The sequence below is a fragment of the Ovis aries genome, chromosome 1 (assembly GCF_016772045.2).
Source record: "Ovis aries strain OAR_USU_Benz2616 breed Rambouillet chromosome 1, ARS-UI_Ramb_v3.0, whole genome shotgun sequence".
NCBI lineage: Eukaryota > Metazoa > Chordata > Mammalia > Artiodactyla > Bovidae > Ovis > Ovis aries.
Genome location: NC_056054.1, coordinates 87,696,905 through 87,719,750, shown reverse-complemented (window position 1 = coordinate 87,719,750; position 22,846 = coordinate 87,696,905). Strand labels below are relative to the sequence as shown.

The 22,846-nt window shown below is 44.7% G+C and overlaps 2 protein-coding genes across 2 annotated transcripts; one reads left to right on the top strand and one right to left on the bottom strand.

The window, feature by feature from the left end:
* Positions 1-1,703: 1,703 nt before the first annotated feature.
* Positions 1,704-11,327, bottom strand: LOC132658082 (uncharacterized). The gene is made up of 2 exons (XM_060401415.1): positions 2,647-11,327; positions 1,704-2,302 (listed from the first exon to the last, which is right to left on the bottom strand). Exon 1 carries the CDS (start codon positions 9,106-9,108, stop codon positions 7,825-7,827), a length of 1,284 nt encoding a protein of 427 aa, XP_060257398.1. The 5' UTR covers positions 9,109-11,327; the 3' UTR covers positions 1,704-2,302; positions 2,647-7,824.
* Positions 11,328-11,442: 115 nt separating this feature from the next.
* On the top strand, positions 11,443-16,486 carry LAMTOR5 (late endosomal/lysosomal adaptor, MAPK and MTOR activator 5). Its single transcript, XM_004002306.4, has 4 exons — positions 11,443-11,508; positions 12,361-12,422; positions 14,499-14,616; positions 16,169-16,486. Exons 1-4 carry the CDS (start codon positions 11,474-11,476, stop codon positions 16,227-16,229), a joined length of 276 nt encoding a protein of 91 aa, XP_004002355.1. The 5' UTR covers positions 11,443-11,473; the 3' UTR covers positions 16,230-16,486.
* The last annotated feature ends 6,360 nt before the right edge of the window (positions 16,487-22,846 follow it).

Genomic DNA, 22,846 nt, shown 5'->3' with positions numbered 1-22,846 from the left:
AAGGGCCATCTAGTCAAGGCTATGGTTTTTCCAGTGGTCACGTATGGATCTGAGAGCTGGACTATAAAGAAAGCTGAGTGCCAAAGAATTGATGCTTTTGAACTGTGGTGTTGGAGAAGACACTTGAGAGTTCCTTGGACTGCAAGGAGATCAACCAGTCCATCCTAAAGGAAATCAGTCCTTAATATTCATAGGAAGGACTGATGCTGAAGCTGAAGCTCCAATACTTTGGCCACCTGATGTGAAGAGCCGACTCACTGGGAAAGACCATGATGCTGGGAAAGGTTGAAGGCAGGAGGAGAAGGGGACGACAGAGGATGAGATGGGTGGATGGCATCACCAACTCGATGGACACAAGTTTGAGCATGCTCCGGGAGTTGGTGATGGATAGGGAAGCCTGGAGTGCTGCAGTCCCTGGGGTCGCAGAGCTGGACACGACTGAGCGGGACTGAACTGAAAATGCTCCAGCCCAGCAAAGTTTCACACCACAAGGGACCACTAGGGGGCGGTACTGCAGTGCCAAGCTGCCTGGGGCAGGACTTCCGTCGCCAGCCCGCCAGCTTGTTACGTTTTCTAATGCTAATTTTTAAGGACAGTTTAAACTGCTCTTTCTAAAATTTAAATGACCCATAGTATGTGACCCCTAAGTTAGTATAAATAATTTCTCTAGGGCAGGAATCTAAAACTCCTGAATTACAACACTCAAGACTGGAATTAAGAAGGAAAAAAAAAAGTAATTTTTAAGGCAGCTGCAAGTTTTTCACGGTCACAGCTTGGGAATGAAGAGAGACTCTGAATTTAAGAGGAGCTTTGAAGCTGAGCCCCAGAACAGAAGGTGTACTGTAAAAGCTGGAGGGGAGAGGGTTGGAGAAAAGGTAGATCCAGGCGTGATGTAAGGAGGGCTTAAGCACAGGGAGTGAGGATTGGCTTATGGAGGATGGGTGAGCTTGGGACATAACTCCCATTTTTATCAAAATGCTACCAATCTTACTGTAAACTGGTACCCCCTTTCTGGGGCACAACATGTAAGTGCATATTAAGTCTTAAAAGTGTCAATATCCTTTGACCCAATAATTCCATCTTAGTAACTTATAAGGAAATTTTTAAACTACACAAATATTTGGCTATAAGGATATCCAGCATTTGTAATAGCTAAAACCCCCAAAATAACAACAACAACAACAACAACAAACTATAAAGAAACTAACTGCACTTTAATAAAGTGAAGTCGCTCAGTCGTGTCCGACTCTTTGCAACCCCATGGACTGTAGCCTACCAGGCTCCTCTGTCCATGGGATTTTCCAGGCAATAGTACTGGAGTGGATTGCCATTTCCTTCTCCAGCAGATCTTCCCCACCCAGGGATGGAACCCAGGTCTCCTGCATTGTAGACAGACGCTTTACCGTCTGAGCCACCAGGGAAGTCCACGGTATGAGTTGCTTAAATGAGTTGCGCTTTAATATGAGTTGCTTAAATCAATTGAGGACTATTTTGTAAGTATTACAAAGGATGTGCAAATAAAAACTTACATGTGCGTGCGTGTGTGCTCAATCGTGCACACTCTTTGGGCCCCCATGGACTGTAGCCCCACAGGCTCCTCTGTCCATGGGCTTTTTCAGGCAAGAATTTTGGCGTAGGTTGCCATTTCCTTCTCCAGAGTGTAAGGTATAGTTCAGACCGAGGCAGAAAGAGGAAAGATGACCTCAACAGAAGTAGGTTACCTTTATTCAGGCAAGGAGGGGCGACGGTCAGCCTAATGACCAGGGTGAGCTCCGAGAGGGATCAGGGAGGCTCCATGTTTATAGGGAGGTTTGTGGAAGCGATAAGGGAAACTTTAATCAGGCGGGATGTTTTGGGTATTCTTTAGTTGAGATGGCATTTGTAGTTGGGCGGGGGGTGATAAGTCTTCTGGGCAGGTGTAGGGGGTGGAAGGTTTCTAGACAGAGGGTGATAAGTCCCAGATAGATGCAACCAGCCTGGAGCATCAGGGTGGGACCTAAAGTTCTGTTTTGTTTTCTCCGAAGTTAGATGATTCAGCAAGGGCCTTTGAGACTGTTGTTTTCTTTTCTAGGCCCCAAAGTCTCCTTCATTCCAGACCTTGAACTCATAAAAATATGGGGAAAAGGACGCCGTATCTCTCTGGCTACTTCCTGCTGGATAGGGGCGATGATTTGGGGTCTGGCATGGAGGATCGTCCTAGGGCTCAGGGTCTCCTTTTTCTGAGCTTGGGGTGAGGCTCTCAAGAAGAAGAATGGTCTTGACCTGATCTCGAAAGATGGCCCGAATCCGTTCTTGGAGAAACCTTTGAAAGAGATTGAAGAGACAGGGTCCAAATAAGAGGAATAGAATGGTAAGCACCAGTGGTCCCAGGAAAGGGAGCAACCAAGGGAGGGCCTGTTGGAACAGGTTTTGAGGGGTGTAAAGGTTTTGGAACTCTTTTCTGCAGCGTTCAATTCTGTCTCTAAATTCTTTGACTCTGCCCTGGACTATGCCCGTTTCATTAACAAAATAGCAGCAGTCCTCTCCTAGGAAAAGGCAGGTCCTTCCCTTTTCTGCGGTGAGAATGTCCAGGGCTTGCCTACTTTGTAAGGCCACAGAAGCTAATGAGTTAATTTGTCTTTGAATTGAAATGCAGAACTCCACTACCTGCTCCATGTCTTCATTAAGTTCTTGGGACAGCTTGCAGTAGAAATGGGCCGAGGTCGAGATGCCTCCAATCCCGGTGCCTAGGGCTGCTGCTATGCCAGTCCCAGTCAGGAGGGGGGCTATGACAGCTCATCTTTTCCTATGGGAAATTTCCTCTTGGGGTTAGAATATTTGATCTACTTCTTCTTTGAGGAATGTTAGGCCCGGGGTCAGGAAGACCAAGATGCACGGTCCAGGGGGGTCCAACGGGAGACATGAATATGCGTAGGTCCTGCAGAGAATGGAGATTCCAAGTTTGGTGCAATTCTTTGTGCTGTTCCAGAGAACCCAAGTGGAACAGAAGGAGGGAGTGGAGTTTGCAAGATAGTGTAGTTGGGACTAGAGTAGTTAATACAGGTTAGGTTTGAAGAGGCTGAGAGTAGGGCATTGTCAGAGACTGGCCCAATGAGTTGTGTAGCTTTCTGTTGGGGAGGGGAGGTAGAGTTGCCCTGCGACAGCCAGGCTGAAGGTAAAGGTGTTGCTCTGTGCGGTGAGAGAGACAGTGGTATGCATGTCCAGCACTGGGATGTGTGTGGTGTGTGCTGGAAGAATTGGAAGGAAGAGTTGAGAAGGCGAGTAAGGTGTTGGTTGCCAGAGGGAGGTTTTAGGAGAGGCCGTATTTGGGAAAGGAGGCCTAGGCGTTTATAAGGCTCAGGGGTCGCCTGTAACTGGGAAATTATGTTCTTTATGACTTGTTCTTGTTTCTTTTCCCATTTTTGATCTAGTACCCCACCCCCGTCTGAGTACCCCCAGTGGGTAATGGGATAGAAACATGTTTCTTCCATTGGTTTATGGCAGGTACTCACGAAACTCCCTCTCTTTTGTACTTTAACAGTGAGTAGCGATTTGGACTTCCCGCCCCCGAGGTTCATGATGCATGATTTTGGAGCTGTATTATAACATGAGGAATGTACATAGGAATAAACGTCAGAGCAGGGCAGGGAGTAGCCAGAAGGCTGGGGAGTGCAGCAAGGATAAGGAACAGAGGAGTCATGGGGCTGTTAGTTAGGCAGTTCCGAAGAAATAGCACCCTAGGAATGGAACCCAGCTAGCAACGCAGGCGATACCCATGGAAAGACGAAGGATAGGTGGCCAGTCCTGAGGGGAGACAGTTACTAGGCCTATAGCAAGGATTAAGATTAAGCATGCAGTTATAGTTAGAGAGACAGGGAGAGGTCAGTTAGGGCAAGGGGCAAAAGGCCCCAAGTTGGTGGTTGGTTGCATCTGAGGAGGAACAGTGTTCATTAGGATGTAGAATGATGTAGAGAATGAGAGTAAAGAAATCAATTCTGTCTGGAGTCAGATTGTAGAAGGTTCCCTGGAGACACAGTTGAGACACCAGTGTGGTCAGGTCTTTGAAGGAGGTTCCTGTCGGGGCGCTGGTCCAGAGGTCTTGTAGTAGTTGGGTCAGGAACAGTTGTAGGTTGAAGAGAGTCCAGGTCATTCAGTGTCTTCTTGGACGGTTGACAGAGGTTGTCGCGGGTGAATTTTAAGGAGGTGGGTCCTGTGAGGGAGACCTGACAGGGGTCAGTTAAGGAGGGCGGCGCAGGGTCGGAGGTGACCCGTTTTAGGCGAGAGAGGTATACCCAGGAGGTGACCTTCTCGAGTTTAGCTGCAGTTGGGGTAAGGAGGATGATTTTGAATGGTCCCTGGCACTTTGGGGTTAGGTCACCCTGGGGATTATCTGACAGATAGACCATGTCCCCAATTTGTAAAGGGGGCAGGGAGGCTTGGGGGTCAGGGGCGGGCAAGTTGTGGTTGACTTATTTCCAGAGGGCATTGCGGTGTTCTCCCAGCAGAGGGAAGTGTAAGAAGCTTGGTATGGGAGGAGGTTCAGGGGGGAGTCCAGGAGGGAGCATGGGCCTTCCATGCTGCTGCTGCTGCTGCTGCTAAGTCGCTTCAGTCGTGTCCGACTCTGTGCAACCCCATAGACGGCAGCCCGCCAGCCTCCCCGTCCCTGAGATTCTCCAGGCAAGAATACTGGAGTGGGTTGCCATTTCCTTCTCCAATGCAAGAAAGCGAAAAGTGAAAGTGAAGTCGCTCAGTCGTGTCCGACTCTTAGCGACCCCATGGACTGCAGCCCACCAGGCTCCTCCATCCATGGGATTTTCCAGGCAAGAGTACTGGAGTGGGGTGCCATTGCCTTCTCCATGGGCCTTCCATACGTCACCTCAAAGGGGCTCAGCCGCAGGGGCTTTCTGGGCAAAGCTCATATTCTGAGGAGAACAATTGGCAAAAGTTTAGTCCAACCCAGATGTACTTCGAGGTTTAGTGTGGTAAGGGTTTCTTTATTCTATTCATCCTTTCTACCTTTCCTGAGGACTGGGGACGGTATGGAATGTGAAATTTCCAGGGTATCTGTAAGAATTGGACAAGCTGTTGGGTGACCGTGGATGTAAATTCCAGGCCCTCGTCAGATTGTAGGGATGAAGGCAGACCAAACCTGGGGATAATTTCTGTGAGGAGGATTTGGGCCACGGTGTGGGCTCTTTTGTTTGTAGTGGGAAATGCTTCTACCCATCCTGAAAAGGTGTCCACAAGGACCAGGAGGTATCTGACTCTCCGGACCAGGGGCATATGAGTAAAGTCTATCTGCCAATCCTGTGCTGGGAGGCTGCCTCGCATTTGATGGGTTGGAAAGGATGTCAGTTTAAGGTTAGAATTGGGATTAATACATTGACATGTTTGACAGGAGCAGGTAAGGTTATCTAAATATATTTGGTCAGCAGTGGATATGGGGAAGTGGTTACGGAGGAACTGTTGGAGTGTCTTGGATGAGGGATGGAAGAGTGAGTGTAGATAAAAGGATTTCTCTGGTGGTGGGAGGGTCGGATGGAGTCAGGGCTAAGATGACAGGCGACTGGAGGAAGGGATGGGACAGGGCTATCTCCTTTGCCTTCTGGTCTGCAGCATTGTTGTAGGCTGATATGAGACTTCCCTTTTGATGTCCCCTACAGTGGAGGATGGCTGCTTTGTTTGCTAAGAGTGCTGCCTCTAGAAGTTTGTGGATCAGGTCTGAATTAATGGGGGATCCCTTTTGGGTTAGGAAACCTCTTTCTCTCCATATTAGGATGTTTGAGTGAAGTATGTTATAGGCATATTTGGAGTCTGTGTGGATGCTAACCCTTAGATTTTCAGCCAGAGCTAAAGCTCTGGTGAGAGCTATAAGTTCTGCCTGTTGGGAGGTGGTGTGAGGTGGCAGAGGTGAAGCTTCAATTGTCTGGGTTCCGTGATTGTGACAAAGGTCCCCCTGGATGATGGGAAGGGTGGGGATTTTTGAGAGCTGCCATCAACAAACCAGTGTGGGGTGTCTGGGTCTAGGACGGGCTGATCTGTTAAATGTTGGAAGGGGTTTTGGGTAAGATCTACTGTTAGGCTGCAGCTGTGTAGGAGGGAGCCTGTCGTAGAGGATGTGTGTAATAAGCTGGCGGGGTTAAGGGGAGAGCAGGGGGAGAATGAGAGCTGAGGGCCGAGGAGAAAGGCATGTAGGACCTGTACCCTGGAAGGAGGAAGGGAGAGGAAAGCCCGATGTGATAGTAAGTCTTGGAAGGTGTGTGGAGAACAGACCGTTAAAGGGGCATGTCTAGAGTTGATTTGCTTCGGGTACGAGGGCTGCAATCGCAGCCATGGCCTGTATGCAGGGAGGCCACCCCTTGGTCACCATGTCAAGCTGTTTTGATAGATAGGCTATGGGAGCCCAGGTCTCTCGGGCCCACTGACATAGAAGTCCCAGGGTGTGTCCTTGGTTGGAAAAGGAAAGAGAAAGAATGGTCTGGTGTGATCGGGCAGGTGGAGAGTTGGCACTCAAAGGAGGCTCTGGGCGAACTGGTGAAGAGGATTGGCCAGCGAGGAGGGGTTAAAGAGGGGCTCATCCAGACATCCTTTAGTTGCCTCATAGAGTGGCTTTGCAATGAGGAAGAAATTAGGGATCCAGATATGGAAAAAGTTTAGGAGGCCGAGGATTGACAGGAGTTCCCTTTTCGTTTTTGGAACTGGACAGTTAATTAAGGCCTGGATTCTGTCTGGGGGAATAGTTCTTTGTTGATGGGATATGGAGAGCCCCAGGTAGGTGACGTTTGTCTGGGCTACTTGGGCCTTAGATTAGGATACCCAATAACCCCAGGATCCCAGGGCCCCAAGGAGTTTTGCAGTATGTTGGAGGCAGAGATTTCGGGTTGGGCTACAAAGGAGAAGGTCATCTACATATTGGAGGAGATGACTCAGGCTAGGTTGAGTGTCTGTAGGTCCTTTTGTAAAGCCTGTCCAAAAAAGTGGGGGCTGTCTCTGAACCCCTGGGGGACAACTGTCCATGTTAGTTGTTGGGAAATGTGAGTCTTGGGGTCTTGCCAGGTGAAAGTGAAAAGGGGTTGGGAGGGGATGGAGAGGGATGATGAAAAAGGCGTCTTTAAGATCTAATATTGTGAAGTGGGTTGCAGTCGGGGGTATGGTAGACAGAAGGGTTTAAGGGTCAGAGACTACTGGGAATGTCGATCTGATGGCCTCATTGACTTTTTGCAGATCCTGGACCAGTCTCCAAGACTTGGGTCCCTTCCTTACTGCCAGAATAGGGGTGTTGTGTGGTGAATGGGTAAGAATTAGGATAGAGGCTTGAAGAAGGCGGTCTATGATAGGCTTTAAGTCTCTTGTGGGCCTCTGGGGTGAGAGAGTACTGTTGTCACGTGATTATAGTCGAGGGGTCTTTTAGGGTAATGTGGACTGGGGGATGATGTTTGGCTATGGATGGGTGATCAGTGTCCCAGACTTGGGGGTCTAGGGCTGGTAGATCCAAGGGGAGGTCAGGGGTGAGGGATAGGGACCGTCCAGGTGCCATCTGTATGCAGAATATAGACTATATCGAGGGGGGGTATGGTAATAAAGACCCCCAGTTTGGATAGCAAATCTCTCCCTAGGAGTGCCATCAGGCACTGAGGCATTATGAGGACTGAGTGTATGAGGCTCGATTTTCCAAATTGACAGAGTAATGGAGGGCTGATTTTTGGCCTTAGGGGAACCCCAGAGACCCCCTTGATTGTGAGTTCTGAGTCCTGAGTTGGGCCAGAGTAGGAAGTTAAGAGAGAGAAAGTGGCTCCAGTGTCTACTATAAAGGAGATCTTTTTTCCGGCCACTACCCCGTCTACCCTAAGTTCCGAGCTCCTGTTCAGGACACAGCGGGGTTGGAACCCGGCCGTCATTGGAACAACTCTCGTAGGGTTGGGCTGGGGTTCTGGGGAGAAGTGGGGGTTTCCCCAGAGGCGCCAGGGCGTCCCTGTGGGCATCCCACTCTCCAGGTCTAGGAGGTGGGGACCTCCCCAGGGCTGCCAGGGCATCCCTGGGGACAGTCCATCTTTCAGTGTCCCCACTGGCCACAGGTTGGGCATGCTTTTGTGGGGGGCCGCGGGTTTGCGCATGCCTTTGCCCAGTGTCCTGACTGGTTGCATCGGAAGCCGGGTCCGGGGTGGGGGTGGTAGTGGTCTTAAGCCCCGTTCTGGGATGACTTGGGCCAGGCTGATCTCTTTTCTTAACTGCTGCCGCCAAAAAGGCATATTTAGCTTTTCTCTCACGTTCTTTTTTTCTCTTAGCCTCATCCTCTTTATTACTGAACACCTTGAAGGCTACTTCTAGGTCTCTTTGGGGGGTCTTGGGGCCCTTTTCTAGTTGTCGAAGCTTGCGTCTGATGTCAGGGGTGGACTGGCTGATGAATTGAACGTGAAGGTAGAGTAACCCAGCAGGGGTGGTGATATCTAGGTTGGTATACTTCTGGACTATGCCTGTGAGGCGTGCCAAGAATAAGGCTGGATTTTCGTCTGCCCCTTGGGTGATTTCTCTGACTTTATCATAACTGACATGGATATGAATATTTTTTTGCATTCCTTCTAGAATGCAGGTAATCATATGATTGAGTCTCTTGATACCTGGGTTACTGGGCTGGTAGGTCCGGTGGGGATCTAACTGAGGCACTGCCTCATCAGCAACTGAGCTATCCCAGTCTTGGTTGTGTAAATGATCAGCATGGGCTTTAGCCACTTGCCAGATACGGTCTTTTTTGTCAGGGGTGAGAGTGGCATTTAGGATATAATATATGTCACTCCATGTGAGGTTACAGGCCTGGGAGAGTCTCAGGAATTTTTTTCTGTATCTGGTAGGATTTTCGGAAAATGATCCTAGCTTTTCTTCTATCTGGCTCATATCTGACAATGAAAATGGCACGTGGACTCGGGTGGGGCCCTTTGGTCCTGCCACCTCTCTCAGGGGAAACATGTTGGGTATGGGACTGTGTGGGGGTGGGGAGAAAGAGGGGAGGGGAGTCGGTGAGATGGGGTAGCAGGGTTGAGGGGAAGTCAGGAGAGGTTTCCACGCCAGTAGGTGAGTTGGATGAAGGGGAAGGAGAGGGTTGGCGGGGCAGCGGGTAGGGAGGGGGCTCATCCGCGGGGTCGAACTCCGGGGGTGCGGAAGGTCAGAAGGTCGTGGTCTGCAGTTAGTTGAGGAAGAGCCCTTTCGCTTGGGAGGCAAGGTGCATAGAAGGACCTCGTGGGTGGAGCAGGCCTTGCATAGGGAGGGCTGATCCGAAGATTTTGAAGAATGTTAAAGTCAAATGTGCCGACTTCAGGCCAGCAGTCTCGATTGTCTAATTGGTATTGAGGCCAAATCTGTGTACAGTTGTTTTAAACCGTTAGCTTTGAGTTCAGTGAGTGAGAGTGGTTTGAGAGTTTTGAGAACACAGGTCAGAGGGGAGTCTTTTGGGACAGACTGGCCAGATCCCATAATTGAAAGGCAGGCAGAGGCTCCTGTTGAGAGCTCAAGTCGCAATAGGAGTTATGAGAAGAGAGCTCTGTGTCAAGGTGGAGCGTCCCCCACGGTCGCCTACAGAGTGGCCCTGGGCCGGGGGTCCCGGGGACTCAAAGAGGACTGAGTTCTAGGGTGCCTCTAGAACACCATCCGGATCTTACCTTAATCTAGGGGCCGGCTTGAGTGGAGTGTTGCAGTAGAGCAGTCGAATGGCAAGAGTTCCCTATTCCGGAGGTCGTCAGAGAGAGAGAGAGAGGGAGAGGGGGTACAGCCAAGGCCTGGGGGTAGGCAAAGCACCAATAAGCCTTAGCCCAAGGCTTGCACCGCTCACAAAGGCACTAGGCGTCCCCAAGGGGAACTTGAGCCCCGGCAGAAAAGTGAGCTCGTGAGCTCGGAGGATGTTCACCCTCCCAGACTCCAGGAAAAGGGAAAACAATGAGAGGGAGGGAGAGTGAGAGAGAGTGAGCCGAGTGCCTCTCCCCTTCCCGGGTTTCCGCACCAAGAATATAAGGTATAGTTGGGGCTGAGGCAGAAAGAAGAAAGACAACCTCGACAGAAGTAGGTTACCTTAATTCAGGCAAGGAGGGGCGACAGTCGGCCTAACGACCAGGCTGAGCGCCGAGAGGGATCAAGGAGTCTCCATATTTATAGGGAGGTTTGTGGAAGCGATCGGGTTTATAGTGTGGCTCAGACGGTAAAGCGTCTGCCTACAATGTGGGAGACCCGGGTTCGATCCCTGGGTCAGGAGGATCCCCTGGAGAAGGAAATGGCAATCCACTCCAGTACTATTGCCTGGAAAATCCCATGGACAGAGGCTATAGTCCATGGGGTCTCAAAGAGTCCGACACGACTGAGCGACTTCACTTTCACTTTGTGGAAGCGATAAGGGAAATGTTAATCAGGCGGGATGTTTTGGGTATTCTTTAGTTGAGATGGCATTTGTAGTTGGGCAGGGGTGATAAGTCTTCTGGGCAGGTGTAGGGGGTGGAAGGTTTCTGGACAGGAGGTGGTAAGTCCCAGATAGATGCAACTGGCCTGGAGTATCAGGGTGGGACCTAAAGTTCTGTTTCGTTTTCTCCGAAGTTAGATGATTCTGCAAGGGCCTCTGAGACTGTTGTTTTCTTTTCTAGGCCCAAAAGACTGCTTCACAGAGAATCTTCCTAACCCAGGGATCGAACTCACGTGTCCTACACTAGCAGACAGATTCTTTACCGCTGAGCTACCTGGGAAGCCACTTACTGACATGGAAAGACATTTATGCTAAATACTGTGCAAAAGATCAGCAGCAGAATAGTATACCCAGTATGTGTGTCGATTTAGCTTTAAAAAGATACAACAACATAAAAGCATTTACTTGCAAAGATAATTGCTTGAAGAATATTCTCCAAGGGATTAATATTCATCTTTGGACAGAGACTATGGGTGGGCTAATTAACTTTTTTTAAAAGGTTATTCTTAAGTAGTCCTATCTAGTCTTTATCACAAGTGCCAGGTTCTTTCCCTTGCCAAAGGGGAAGAACCAACCTTTTCCTTAAAATCCCGACCGTTTCCCGAAACCTCCATTAGCCTTGTTCCATCTCGTCCTCTAGTCTGTGTTCAATCTTTTCTCCTACAAGCCTGGGGATCCTTCATTGGGATCCTGTGTCGCTCTTGTCTGTCCCTGCCCCACCGCCTGGATGAGACCCCGCGGAACAGGGCAGGTTATTTATTGTAAAACTTCAATTAGATCTCGCCCGACTTCTCGGAATCGGTGGGACTGCAGATTTCCCTCCTCAGGGAACATTCCACGCCGTCCAGTCGCCAGTCGCCGCGCGGGAAACAGAACCCCTGCCAATACGCCGCGGCGGGCGCGTAATGATGTCATCCTGGACATAACGCGGAGGACGCGCCGCGAAGTTTGTCCCTTTGGAGGCGCCGTCCTTGCTCACGGCGCGCTCACGTCATGTGACCGCCCGAGAGGCACCTGACACCAGTGGCGAAGAAGGAGGCGACCCGTGACGAGATGGAGGCTACCTTAGAGCAACACTTGGAGGACACGTGAGTAGTATCCTTGTCGGCCCGTCCTGGGGTCGCGGCTGGAGAAGTTGAACGGGACAGAGTGCGAGCTGCGAGCGCCGGCTGGACGTCTAGGAGACGCTCTGTCCCGGGGCCTCCGGTGGGGGTGCGAGGTGACCCGGAATTAAATTGCGCAGGGGCTCCGCACACTCCCTCCCGAGCCGGTCTCCGCGGTCCGAGCCCCAACCCCTCTGTCGTGCTGAAATTGTCTGGACAGGGTCGCTCTTCGACAGTTTTAGGAACCCGGTTCTTTCGAGGGAAAGATGTACCACCTGTGCCGAGCCCTGCCTTTATAAACGTAAACACACATGCTTATTTCCTTCCGGGTGTAACCAGTTACTTGTCGCCTAAGGAAATGAAAGGCATCCCTTAAATTTTTCGAATGAGTAATATCTACGTAAAATCCAAAATTGGAAAAATATAAGACAGCGTACAGGGGAACACCTCCTTCCCATCAGTACCGCTCAGTTTCCCACTTCCTCAGCGTGAGGCAATCCATTGTTACTTAAGTTTCTCAGCAGTTTCAAGTGAGTAGGTATGCTAAAGTATGCATTTTTAACAAAGGCAACTAGATCCCAGGTATTGCAGCGTTCCTGGCCCTCCAGAGCTCAACAGTGCTGTGCCAGTCTTTTCTCTCATGAGAGAAAAATTGGTTTAACTATTCAATTTAAAATAGTTGTAATTGAATTTTTCTTGGGATAGGAGTGGATGATATGTGAAAAAAGATTGAGTAACACGAATTTAATGTCTGGTACATAGAAAGCCTCTTTGTGTTATTATTAATGTCATTTTCCCACATCATTTTCTTCCTTTTTCCTGTGTTCCTGGAATTAGGATGAAGAATCCATCCATTGTTGGAGTCCTGTGCACAGATTCACAAGGACTCAATCTAGGTTGTAAGTATCTCACATCATCCCTTTTGGTAGACTGCATAGCACTTGATGTTGACTGAGAGCCTAGCATGCTATTGTTCTCTAGTTTTTATTTCCTGTTATCCTGACACTTTCTGGGGACTTTTATGAGAGTAGATATCATCTCCAAATAACAAGATTAGAAAACTGAAACTTCTCAGTTGACATTTATAAAAGTAGAAATGTTTCTTGCAGTTCTGGCACTGCACAGTTGCTTCTACTGTAGTAGTATTTGAATAATTTTAAATTGGGTCTAGAAAGGACTTCAGATAATGACAGTAGTTACTATTTATTGAATAGATACCATATGTTGGGGCTGCTAAGCTCTGTATACATCATCTCTAATTTTCACAGTAACCCTGCTAAATGTGTGATGGTGTTATTTTTCAGTTCAACTTCACTTAACAGTAAGTGAGTAGGCAATAAAAATGTGGGATGTAGAGTTGGACACACGTAGGTTCACCCCCTTGCTCTTCTGTTTACTAGTAGTGTGAACTGGGACCAAAAAGAACATCTCAGAGGCTCAGTTTCTTTACTGAGTTGTTTTTTAATAATAAATATTATGGAATTGCATCCATGAGCTCTTACTGTGTACCAGGTACTATAAGTGCTTTACATATACTAAGTCATTTAATCCTCATGACAACCCTATGAGGTAAAGAAACTGAGGCACAGAGGTTGAGTAAACTTGCCTAAGGTCACACAGTTAGTAAATGGTTGAGCTAGGATTTGAATCTGGCTCCATAGTCTTTTAATCACAGTACTATAAGATTATATATATAAAACACTCAACACAGAGTTCAGACATAATGCTCAATAAATGGTAACAGTTACACATGAGAAAATAAATCCAGAAAGGTAGACAATGGAAGGCTTCAGCTAAGTCATGTCAGAACAAGTAAACCCAGGACATCTTGTTCTTTACTCCTCTGTACTATAGGGCTTTTTAAAGCTCAGAATTGTTGCTGGGAGAGTAATTGAAAGTAGTAGTCTGTGTCACCCAGTTAGATTTTGCACACAAACCAGTTGGTTGGAGGGAAAAGGGCAGATTTTTTTGAGGTTTGTTGCCACACTCACAAATGGAAAGGCTGAAATTCAAGTGCAGAAATCTAAAACTAAATGTATTCCTTCAAGAAACCTTCAAGGCCCAAAAGATTTCACTGTATGTCCAATTAATGCTTTTTTGGGGGGTAGGGGGGGATGGAGGCAAGAATACTGGAGTGGGTTGCCATTCCCTTCTCCAGGAGATCTTCCCAACCCAGGGATTGAAGCCAGGTCTCCAGCATTGTAGGCAGACACTTTACCGTCTGAGCCATCAGGGAAGTTAATGTTTTACATAACAACAGTAAATCCATCATCCCTGCCGAAGAGGCATATCTATGACCTGACTTAGTTTCAAGCAGAGGGGCTTGTGTTGCCTTTATATACAGAAGATATTATAAACTTAGTAATTACTTTTTGGACCTGGCACCCAAGATTTAGTTATTATCTACAGGCTAAAACAAATATTAGTAAAAAGTCAATTCTGTTGCTCTTTGAAAACAATCAGCTTATTCTAGTGGAAATAACTGCTCACAGAGTATCTATATATGCTGTCAGGGTGATCTACAGCTGAACTCCTGAGTAAAAATCTTTATATCGTTTGAGGTTGAGCTCAGTAAAAGGAAATCAGATTTCCCATGAGGAATTAATTAGTGTCAACAAGTCTCTGGCCCTTACCGGCTGCTTTTTGTCAGTCTCACCTCTGAATTTCTTCTTGGTTTCAGTTTGCTTTCAGATTGACTTGAATTATAGCTTACTCATATGCTTGAGAAGGTGTTTAGAGACGGTGATGGGAATGACGTCGAAAATTGAGTAGTTTATGACCTTACTGAGTTAAAAGCTGTTGTTGGCTTTCTCGCTAATGTAACCAGCTGAATATCAGGGCAGAATGATTTTGTCACCACATAATCTAAGAGACCATGAGAACCCTCTTTTTGTGAATAATTCAGTTCAGTTCTATAGTACCTCTGTACTCATTTTTGGACAGTCAGGCAATATGATATCATCTCTGTCTTCCAGGCCGCGGAACCCTGTCAGATGAGCATGCTGGAGTGATATCTGTTCTAGCCCAGCAAGCAGCTAAGCTAACCTCGGACCCCACTGATATTCCTGTGGTGTGTTTAGAATCAGATAATGGGTGAGTAGATGGCAACAGATCCCTTCCTTTCCTATTTATTCAGGAAAATGCCTCAGAAACACGACCGGGGCTTGCCCTGTGTTCATCAGTGATTCCTCATTCCAAGTACTTGGAAGGAGGTTCCACCCTTTGGACAACAGGACCAGATGGGTTGGTCTCTGAAGCTAATGTGCTTTCAGACCACAATGACATTTAAATGGAGAGTAAGAGCTGTCATGAACTATCAGTAAAAGAAAGCAATAAATAACACAGAGGAAGACTCAACAACAGAAACAATGTCTGTAATAACAGAAGTACTAAAGACATTCCATGGAGAAGGCAGTGGCACCCCACTCCAGTACTCTTGCCTGGAAAATCCCATGGATGGAGGAGCCTGGTAGGCTGCAGTCCGTGGGGTCGCTAAGAGTCGGACACAACTGAGCGACTTCACTTTCACTTTTCACTTTTATGCATTGGAGAAGGAAATGACAACTCACTCCAGTGTTTGCCTGGAGAATCCCAGGGACACCAGAGCCTGGTGGGCTGCCGTCTATGGGGTCGCACAGAGTCGGACACGACTGAAGCGACTTAGCAGCAGCAGCAGCAAAGACATTCCAAGTGAGGGTCCTCCGAGTATTAGTGAAAAAAGCAGAATACAAAACTATGAACATTATGATCACAGTTTTATATCAATAAAATGAGAGAAAATGTATATATAGTATACATGCAGATTTAAAAAAGGAAAATATTAATAGTGGTTGTCTTCGAGGGATAAGGTCCATCTAGTCAAGGCTATGGTTTTTCCTGTGGTCATGTATGGATGTGAGAGTTAGACTGTGAAGAAGGCTGAGCGCCGAAGAATTGATGCTTTTGAACTGTGGTGTTGGAGAAGACTCTTGAGAGTCCCTTGGACTGCAAGGAGATCCAACCAGTCCATTCTGAAGGAGATCAACCCTGGGATTTCTTTGGAAGGAATAATGCTAAAGCTGAAGCTCTAGTACTTTGGCCACCTCATGCAAAGAGCTGACTCATTAGGAAAGACTGATGCTGGGAGGGATTGGGGGCAGGAGAAGAAGGGGACGACAGAGGATGAGATGGCTGGATGGCATCACTGACTCGATGGACGCGAGTCTGAGTGAACTCTGGGAGTTGGTGATGGACAGGGAGGCCTGGCGTGCTGTGATTCATGGGGTCGCAAAGAGTCGGACACGACTGAGCAGCTGAACTGAGCTGAACTTGAGGGATGGCAATGGCAACCCACTCCAGTACTCTTGCCTGGAGAGTCCCATGGACAGAGGAGCCTGGTAGGCTGCAGTCCATAGGGTCGCTAAGAGTCGGATACGACTGAGCGTCTTTACTTTCACTTTGAAGGATAGGATTATAAGATTAATTTCATTTATATTTTATACTTTCCTATATTTCCCAAATGTTTTATTGTGTTTAGATACTGCTTTCATATATAGAAAAATAAGTATTACTTTTTTAGTTGTATCCTAAATCAAACAGCCTCTTTAATCATACATTGCCACCCACTTGTAGCACTTTACTGAGTATCTTCCACATTGCCTTTCAGGAACATCATGATCCAGAAACATGATGGCATCACAGTGGCAGTGCACAAAATGGCTTCTTGACATCTCGTGTCGGTGCTCCTGCATATCAGCTCTCTTGCAGCCTGTCACAGGGACTCGGTTGCACCTTATGTGAATTAGCTCATAGAACTATTAAACCATTCGTGTAATATGCATTGGGCACTTTTCTGTTAATTTCAGAGTAGGTTGCTTTTTGACACTGTGGATTTAGTTAGGAAAGGATCATGTTTTGAAGCAGCAGGTTTAGGTCACCTTGTATATAGAATTTTGTTAAGTTTAATAAACCTGGTTGGAGGAAAGCTTGGATCTTTTCTGAATTCTTTAAACTCTTAACAAATGTTCATTTTTTTAATTATCAAATTGTAATTTTTCTTAAAAAAGGTAACTACTCCAAATTGTTCTCTTTCAGAAGCTCCTGAAATACATAGATTCTCACAGAAGCATCTATGGATATGTAAACCAAGTCAAGCTTACTGTTACCCCATAATAAAAACATAATAGCAGATATCATAAGTATTTACTATATGCCAGGAACACATTGAATTCTCATTAAAAACCATATATGGGTTTTCCTAGCAAAAAGGTGAAGCAACTCAAATGTCTTATTGATGGGTGAATGGATAAGCAAAACATGGTATATACATACCATGGAATATTATTCAGCCTTTAAAAACGAAGGAAGTTTTGACACATGCTATAGCATGGAGGACTCTGGAGGACATTATGATAAGTGAAATATGCCAGTCACAAAAAGACAAATACTGTATGATTCCATCTATATGGGGTGCTACCAAGAGCAGAAAAATTCAGACAGGAAGTAGAATGGTGGTTGCTAGGGTGAGAGGGGAAAAATGGGGAGTTAGAGTTTAATGGGTACACAATTTTTGTTTCACAAGATGAAAAGAGTTCTAGAGATGGATGGGGTGATGGCAGCAACAATATAAATTATTTAATACCACTGAACTGTATGCTTAAGGATGATTATGATTTTAAAAATGATTATAATAGTAAATTTTATGTTTTATGTATTTTACCACAATAAAAGTTTTAATTAAAAATGAATAAAAATACCACATGAATAATTCAGCACAATTCCAAGAGGAAGATCAACTTACAAAAGTGAAAAGGATTTTTCTGTATCTCAGAAAATAAAACATTTGCAATAACAAAATAATACAGTTAGGAATTTAACAAAGGATAAAACCTATATAGGGAAAAAATTTTTACTCAAGGATTAAAAAATGAGCAGCACTAAGTAATTATAAAATATAATGTAACAAAATATCAAATCTGCAAAGAATTTTTCCTGAATATAGTTTTCCTAATTTTTCAATATAGTCCTAATAAAGATGGCAGTAGAAAATTTTTTTGTTAACTTGATACACTTTTCTGATATTTCATGGAAGAATAAAAGTTTCATAAATAGTTGTCAAAAAAGCCCATATGGTAAGTACTCATTTGTCCCATTTTGCATTTGTATAGTTAAGGGATTAGCAGTCACCATTTGTACCTAAGATTTTAACTCCGAGTCTTACTTGTCTTGGTTTCTCCCATACAACAAGGCAAATCATTCATAATTATAAATAAATTCCTTCCCTCCAGAGCCTCCCTTCCCTTTCCTCACCCCATCCCTCCAGGTCATCACAGAGAGCCAGACGGGGCTCCTTGTGCTATACAGCAACTACTCACCAGCTATCCATCTTAACACCTAATAGCATGTACATGTTGAAATGGGCAGAAGACCTAAACAGAGCCTTGTTTTTAACAGCCCAATCACTGCAGAAATAGGTATGATTGGCCAGAAGAAAATCTACTGTTCGAAATACGTGCTATCTTCTTTTTCAGCCTTTATCATTCTTAGCAACAGAACAGTGCACAAGCAGATTAAAAAGTCTTCATTTTGTTGAATTTGAATGCAGCTTCTGTTGCACTCTAGCAGTTTAATATCTGATAGTATAAAAAGAAATCTCCAGAATAATATTCAAAAATACCAAGCACCTATAAATAAACAGTGCTAGTTTAAATTAAGCCCAGTGGCCTACTCTTATAATTTAAGAAATGGTGGGAACTCTCCCCAAATCTTAACTCTTCTGCACAAAGAGTGAGGACAGAAAAATTCAGCTAAAAATAAAATCTTGGTAGTTCTGTATTAACACTCTAGGTCCCCAAGTGCCAAAAAGTATTCATGGGATATGTTTGTCAGTGGATTGACAGTGGTGACAGGAAAATCATGCTGCATTCTTGCTGAGTAACTTTAAGGCCAAGAATTAGAAAGTCAGAGGTTGAGGGAATTATTTATGCTTAGTTCAAGATCCTAAAAGCTTTATTAAATCAATTGGGTACAGATGTCAGAATTTAACCAATATTCCAACGGTGGCTTAAGAATTCTGCTCTTGATATTAAGCCCCACATGATTAATAAGAACCATTTTTAATGAACTAAGTATACCAATAGCAGGTCATTTAAGTGCAGTTACTTTATATAGAGTCCTCACAACAAACTTTCAAATATTAGCCACATTTTACACGGCTGGAAAGAGTCAGAAAGGGTAACTTGCCCAGAGTCTGCAGACTTAAATAACGGTAAGGTTGAGATTCTAACCAAGTTTGCATTTCCCACTGTACCTCAGAGTTTTCTGTATGAAAGATGTGTTTCAAGGGGTTCATCTCTTACAGCATATCTGCAGCTTTCCTAGCTTCAGTAAATGACTCACTGTTCTGCTGCATTTTAAATCGGACACCGCCCTCAGTATCAGAGCTGTCTATCAATACAAAAGCCTCTTGTCATCCTATTATCAGAATCATAGACAGCCCTGCTTTAAAGAGTAACAAGTTCCTAACCCTCCCCCACAAAAAAATCTTACAGATGTTTACTAAAAAGTTATTTTTAGAGTATGATCCATGCTACCAACCACACATAACTGCCCACTTAGAGGGCATCTTCTCAAACCACAAAAGCTCTGCTTTTTAAAAGCCTGAGAAGCCCCTTACTTTTTAAAAAGGAACATGCATAAATATGTGCAGATTTTCCAGATAAAACAAGAAAAACACACATTGGCCTAAAACACGCTCTGGTTTAAAACCTGGAATGTTGGTGCTGGGGAGATGAAAGGCAATTTCCTATTTACTTTTTTTTTCTTTTTGATGTGGAGGGTGGAGCAGAGGAAGGAAATGGGATAAGAAAACTGAATTATCCCAGTTATTTTCTAGGAGACTCAGCCTTTACCATTTCCAAAATGCAATGGGAAAAAAACAAGTTGCATTAAAATTATAAGTATATACCTTTCATAGGAGGTGTTTGGAGTTAAGGTAATCAAGTATAGAAAAGTAATTAAAACAGGGCTTCGAACTTCAAAGTACTAACCAGAATCTTCAGTCATTTCACAGAAGCACACACAGAGAGGTTGCAGGTTGCCATTTGTAGCCCAGAAATTATATCTCTCTGGAGAAGGAAATGTCAGCTCACTCCAGTATTCTTGCCTGGTAAATTCCATGGACAGAGGACCTAGTGGGCTACAGTCGATAGTGTCACAAGAGTCAGACACAACTGAGCATACACCTCTACTGGACTTTACAGGTTTCTCAAACTCCTTAGGTCCAAAACAGAACTCAACTCTCCCCTTGTTTCTTTGTTTTGTATCTGTCCCAGCTTGGGACCTTGGAATTAGCCTAGACTTCTTTCTCATTCCCTGCATCCTGGCAGTCTTCCAAATCTGTTTCTCTTAAAGAATTCATGGGCCTTGTTCATTCTTCTGCTTGATTTTCTTCAAAAATACCATGTTGACTTAATTTCCAAGTTTAAATGTATTATTTGTACAGGCAGTATTTTCTTTAGACATTCTTTAGGGATTTTTTTAGGTATTCTTTAGACAATGCGAACATACAAGAAAGGTAGTCATTCATCCCACCAGCAAGTGATGGTTTATATTATTTTACTGTATTACTTGTATTTCAAAAAACAACAGCTTACATGCTTGGGAACAAATGTATGCTTGCTATATCTTGTTTTGCTTTGTCACTTAAGTAGGAGCATTTTTCTTGTCGTTAACAATTCTCAGGAAGCATGGTCATACTCTTGAGAGTCCCTTGGACTGCAAGATCAAATCAGTCAATTACAGGAAATCAACCCTGAATATTCATTAGAAGGACTGATGCTGAAGCTGAAGCTCCAATACTTTGGCCACCTGATGTGAAGAACTGACTCATTGGAAAAGATCCTGATGCTGTGAAAGGTTGAAGGAAGGAGGAGAAGGGGACAACAGAGGATGAGATGGTTGGATGGCATCACCGACACAATGGACATGAGTTTGAGCAAACTCCAGGAGATGGTGATCGACAGGGAAGCCTGGCGTGCTGCAGTCCATGGGGTCACAAAGAGTCCGGCACAACTGAGCGACTGAACAATAACAAACTGTTATTCTCTATGTGTTGCTCTTAAGTTCTTGCCAAATAACTGATAATTATCTTTGCAAAAAAAAAGAAGAAACTATTTCCCAACTCTGGGGCCCCACCCCCTGCCTTGAGCATAGAGTTAAAAGATAAATCGAAGCATATTTAAAGTGATAAAGAGTTTTTTTGAGTAAAAAAATATTTGAAGCGGGCACGAACAAACCTGAAGAGGTCAGGAGCAGTCTATCATCAGGAGTTTAGGGAGAGGCTTGTATTTCAAAAAACAACAGCTTACATGCTTGGGAACAAATGTATGCTTGCTATATCTTGTTTTGCTTTGTCACTTAAGTAGGAGCAGAAGCAAAGCAAGGCAATTATTGATTGGCTACAGCTTAAAGCCTAGTTCAGTTCAGTTCAGACACTCAGTCATGTTCAACTGTTTGTGACCACATGGACTGCAGCATACCAGGCTTTCCTGTCCATTACCAATTCCCAGAGTTTGCTCAAACTCATGTCCATCGAATCAGTGATGCCATCCAACCATCTCTTCCTCTGTTGTTCCCTTCTCCTGCCTTCAATCTTTCCCAGCATCAGAGTCTTTTCTAATGAGTCAGTTCTTTGCATCAGGTGGCCAAAGTATTGGAGTTTCAGCTGTGTGTGATTGCCTGTCTCTAGGTTTTAGTTTCAGAATCTTTAAGCATTTACAGGCTTAGGTTTGGGTTTGTTTGTGTAGGCCACATAGCACTAGAGCCACCTTAAGTTTCTAGTGGCCTCCTTCTGCTTTAGCCAAGTGACTTATCAACTTCTTGTATTCGCTACAGTACCAGAGGTGTTGATCCAGGTATAGCGGGAGGTTTGCCATGGCACAGACTCTTCCTGGTTTAGCCAACAAGTAATTTAAAGCAATTCTACTGTCTCAAATCATCTTACCAAAAGCCTAGGGACTTTTGTTGTGTAGGTATGGCTTTAGCAAGATTCAGTGAGTTGCCAGAGAAGCATTGTCTTCCCAGGCATTAACAGAGAGAAAGAAAGTAGTGAAAAGGCAAAATGAATAATGGTTTCAAATAGGAGATGAAGATCTTGATCCATGATCTTGGGAGAGCTGTCCACCTCAAGATGCTATCTGCTTCTGGGGAGGAACTTCCATAAGCCAATTTTAATTTTAGGTCTCCAGTTAGTGCACAGTTCTCGGAGTCCGGAGGAGCCCTTTTTAATTGGGAGATAGGGACCCAAGGTTTAAGGCTCTGAAGTTTTATTACTGACTTGGTGTGGTACCTTCTAAGGAGGTTCAAGGGCAACCTTTGTTCTTAGTGATTTCAAATCAGAAGGGTGGGAGAAAATTGGAAATCTTAGTTTGGAGAATAACTAGATATTTGAGAAAACTAGAACAAAACTAGAAAACTAGAACAATTCAGGATTCAGCTTAGTTTACAGGTATTTAACAAAAGCTCAAAAACAATGAATAGGACTAGAATGTGATACCCACAAGATTCTATTATACTTTTCTTTTTTTTTCTATTATACTTTTCAATTGAAATTTAATTTTTTTGCAATCACTCCCATCATAGTAAGACTAACTTGTTTGCAGAATAAGTCTAGTCTCATTAAACTTGGCCTGATTATTTTCAGAGGTGCAGTAAGAATAGTAATTGACCATACAGTTTCTTTTAAAAAGCTCTTATTCTAGAACTTTTTTTTTTTTGCTAGAACTTTTAATAAGGAATCTTAGATTGAACTTTTAAGGCTCTCCAGCTTAAGAAGCCAAATCAAGAATTTGTCATTTCAGACTGTATCTAGAATACCTACAGATTTGGGTGAAATCCTCTCTTCTTGAGGTTCCCAAGATATCCTGAGGTTCCTGGGCCTGCCAGGAAGTGACCATTCTTACTTAACTGGTAAAGTTTCTAGGAACCCTGTAAACAAGATGCCAGGTCAGTTTTTCTTTAGGAGCTTTATTGCATCCATAAATTCAACCTTAGTTCCTTAAAACTGTCTGGTCATATCTGATTTTATGTATATTCTCAAACATGACATTCTAATCAAAGCCTTGGTAATATACAATGCTTTCAACTGTGTCCTGTTATAAGGACATATTCTTATTGGGCTTATGTAAATCACAGTATTGCCATGAAAATAAGAATATGTAACAAATTTCCAAATTCTGGAGGGATCAGGTAGGGAAAAAAAGTGAATGTTTCACTTTTGTTTACCAAGGTACACTTTACCAAATTGCCTGAAGTCATAAGTAGTTTAAGACAGAACAAGGTTTTG

Coding starts and splice junctions, on each gene's coding strand:
- LAMTOR5 (XM_004002306.4), top strand. CDS start 11,474: ATGGAGGCTACCTTAGAGCAACACTTGGAGGACAC. Junction 11,509..12,360: donor GAGCAACACTTGGAGGACAC/GTGAGTAGTATC, acceptor TCCTGGAATTAG/GATGAAGAATCCATCCATTG. Junction 12,423..14,498: donor ACAAGGACTCAATCTAGGTT/GTAAGTATCTCA, acceptor TCTGTCTTCCAG/GCCGCGGAACCCTGTCAGAT.
- LOC132658082 (XM_060401415.1), bottom strand. CDS start 9,108: ATGAGCCCCCTCCCTACCCGCTGCCCCGCCAACCCTCTCCTTCCCCTT.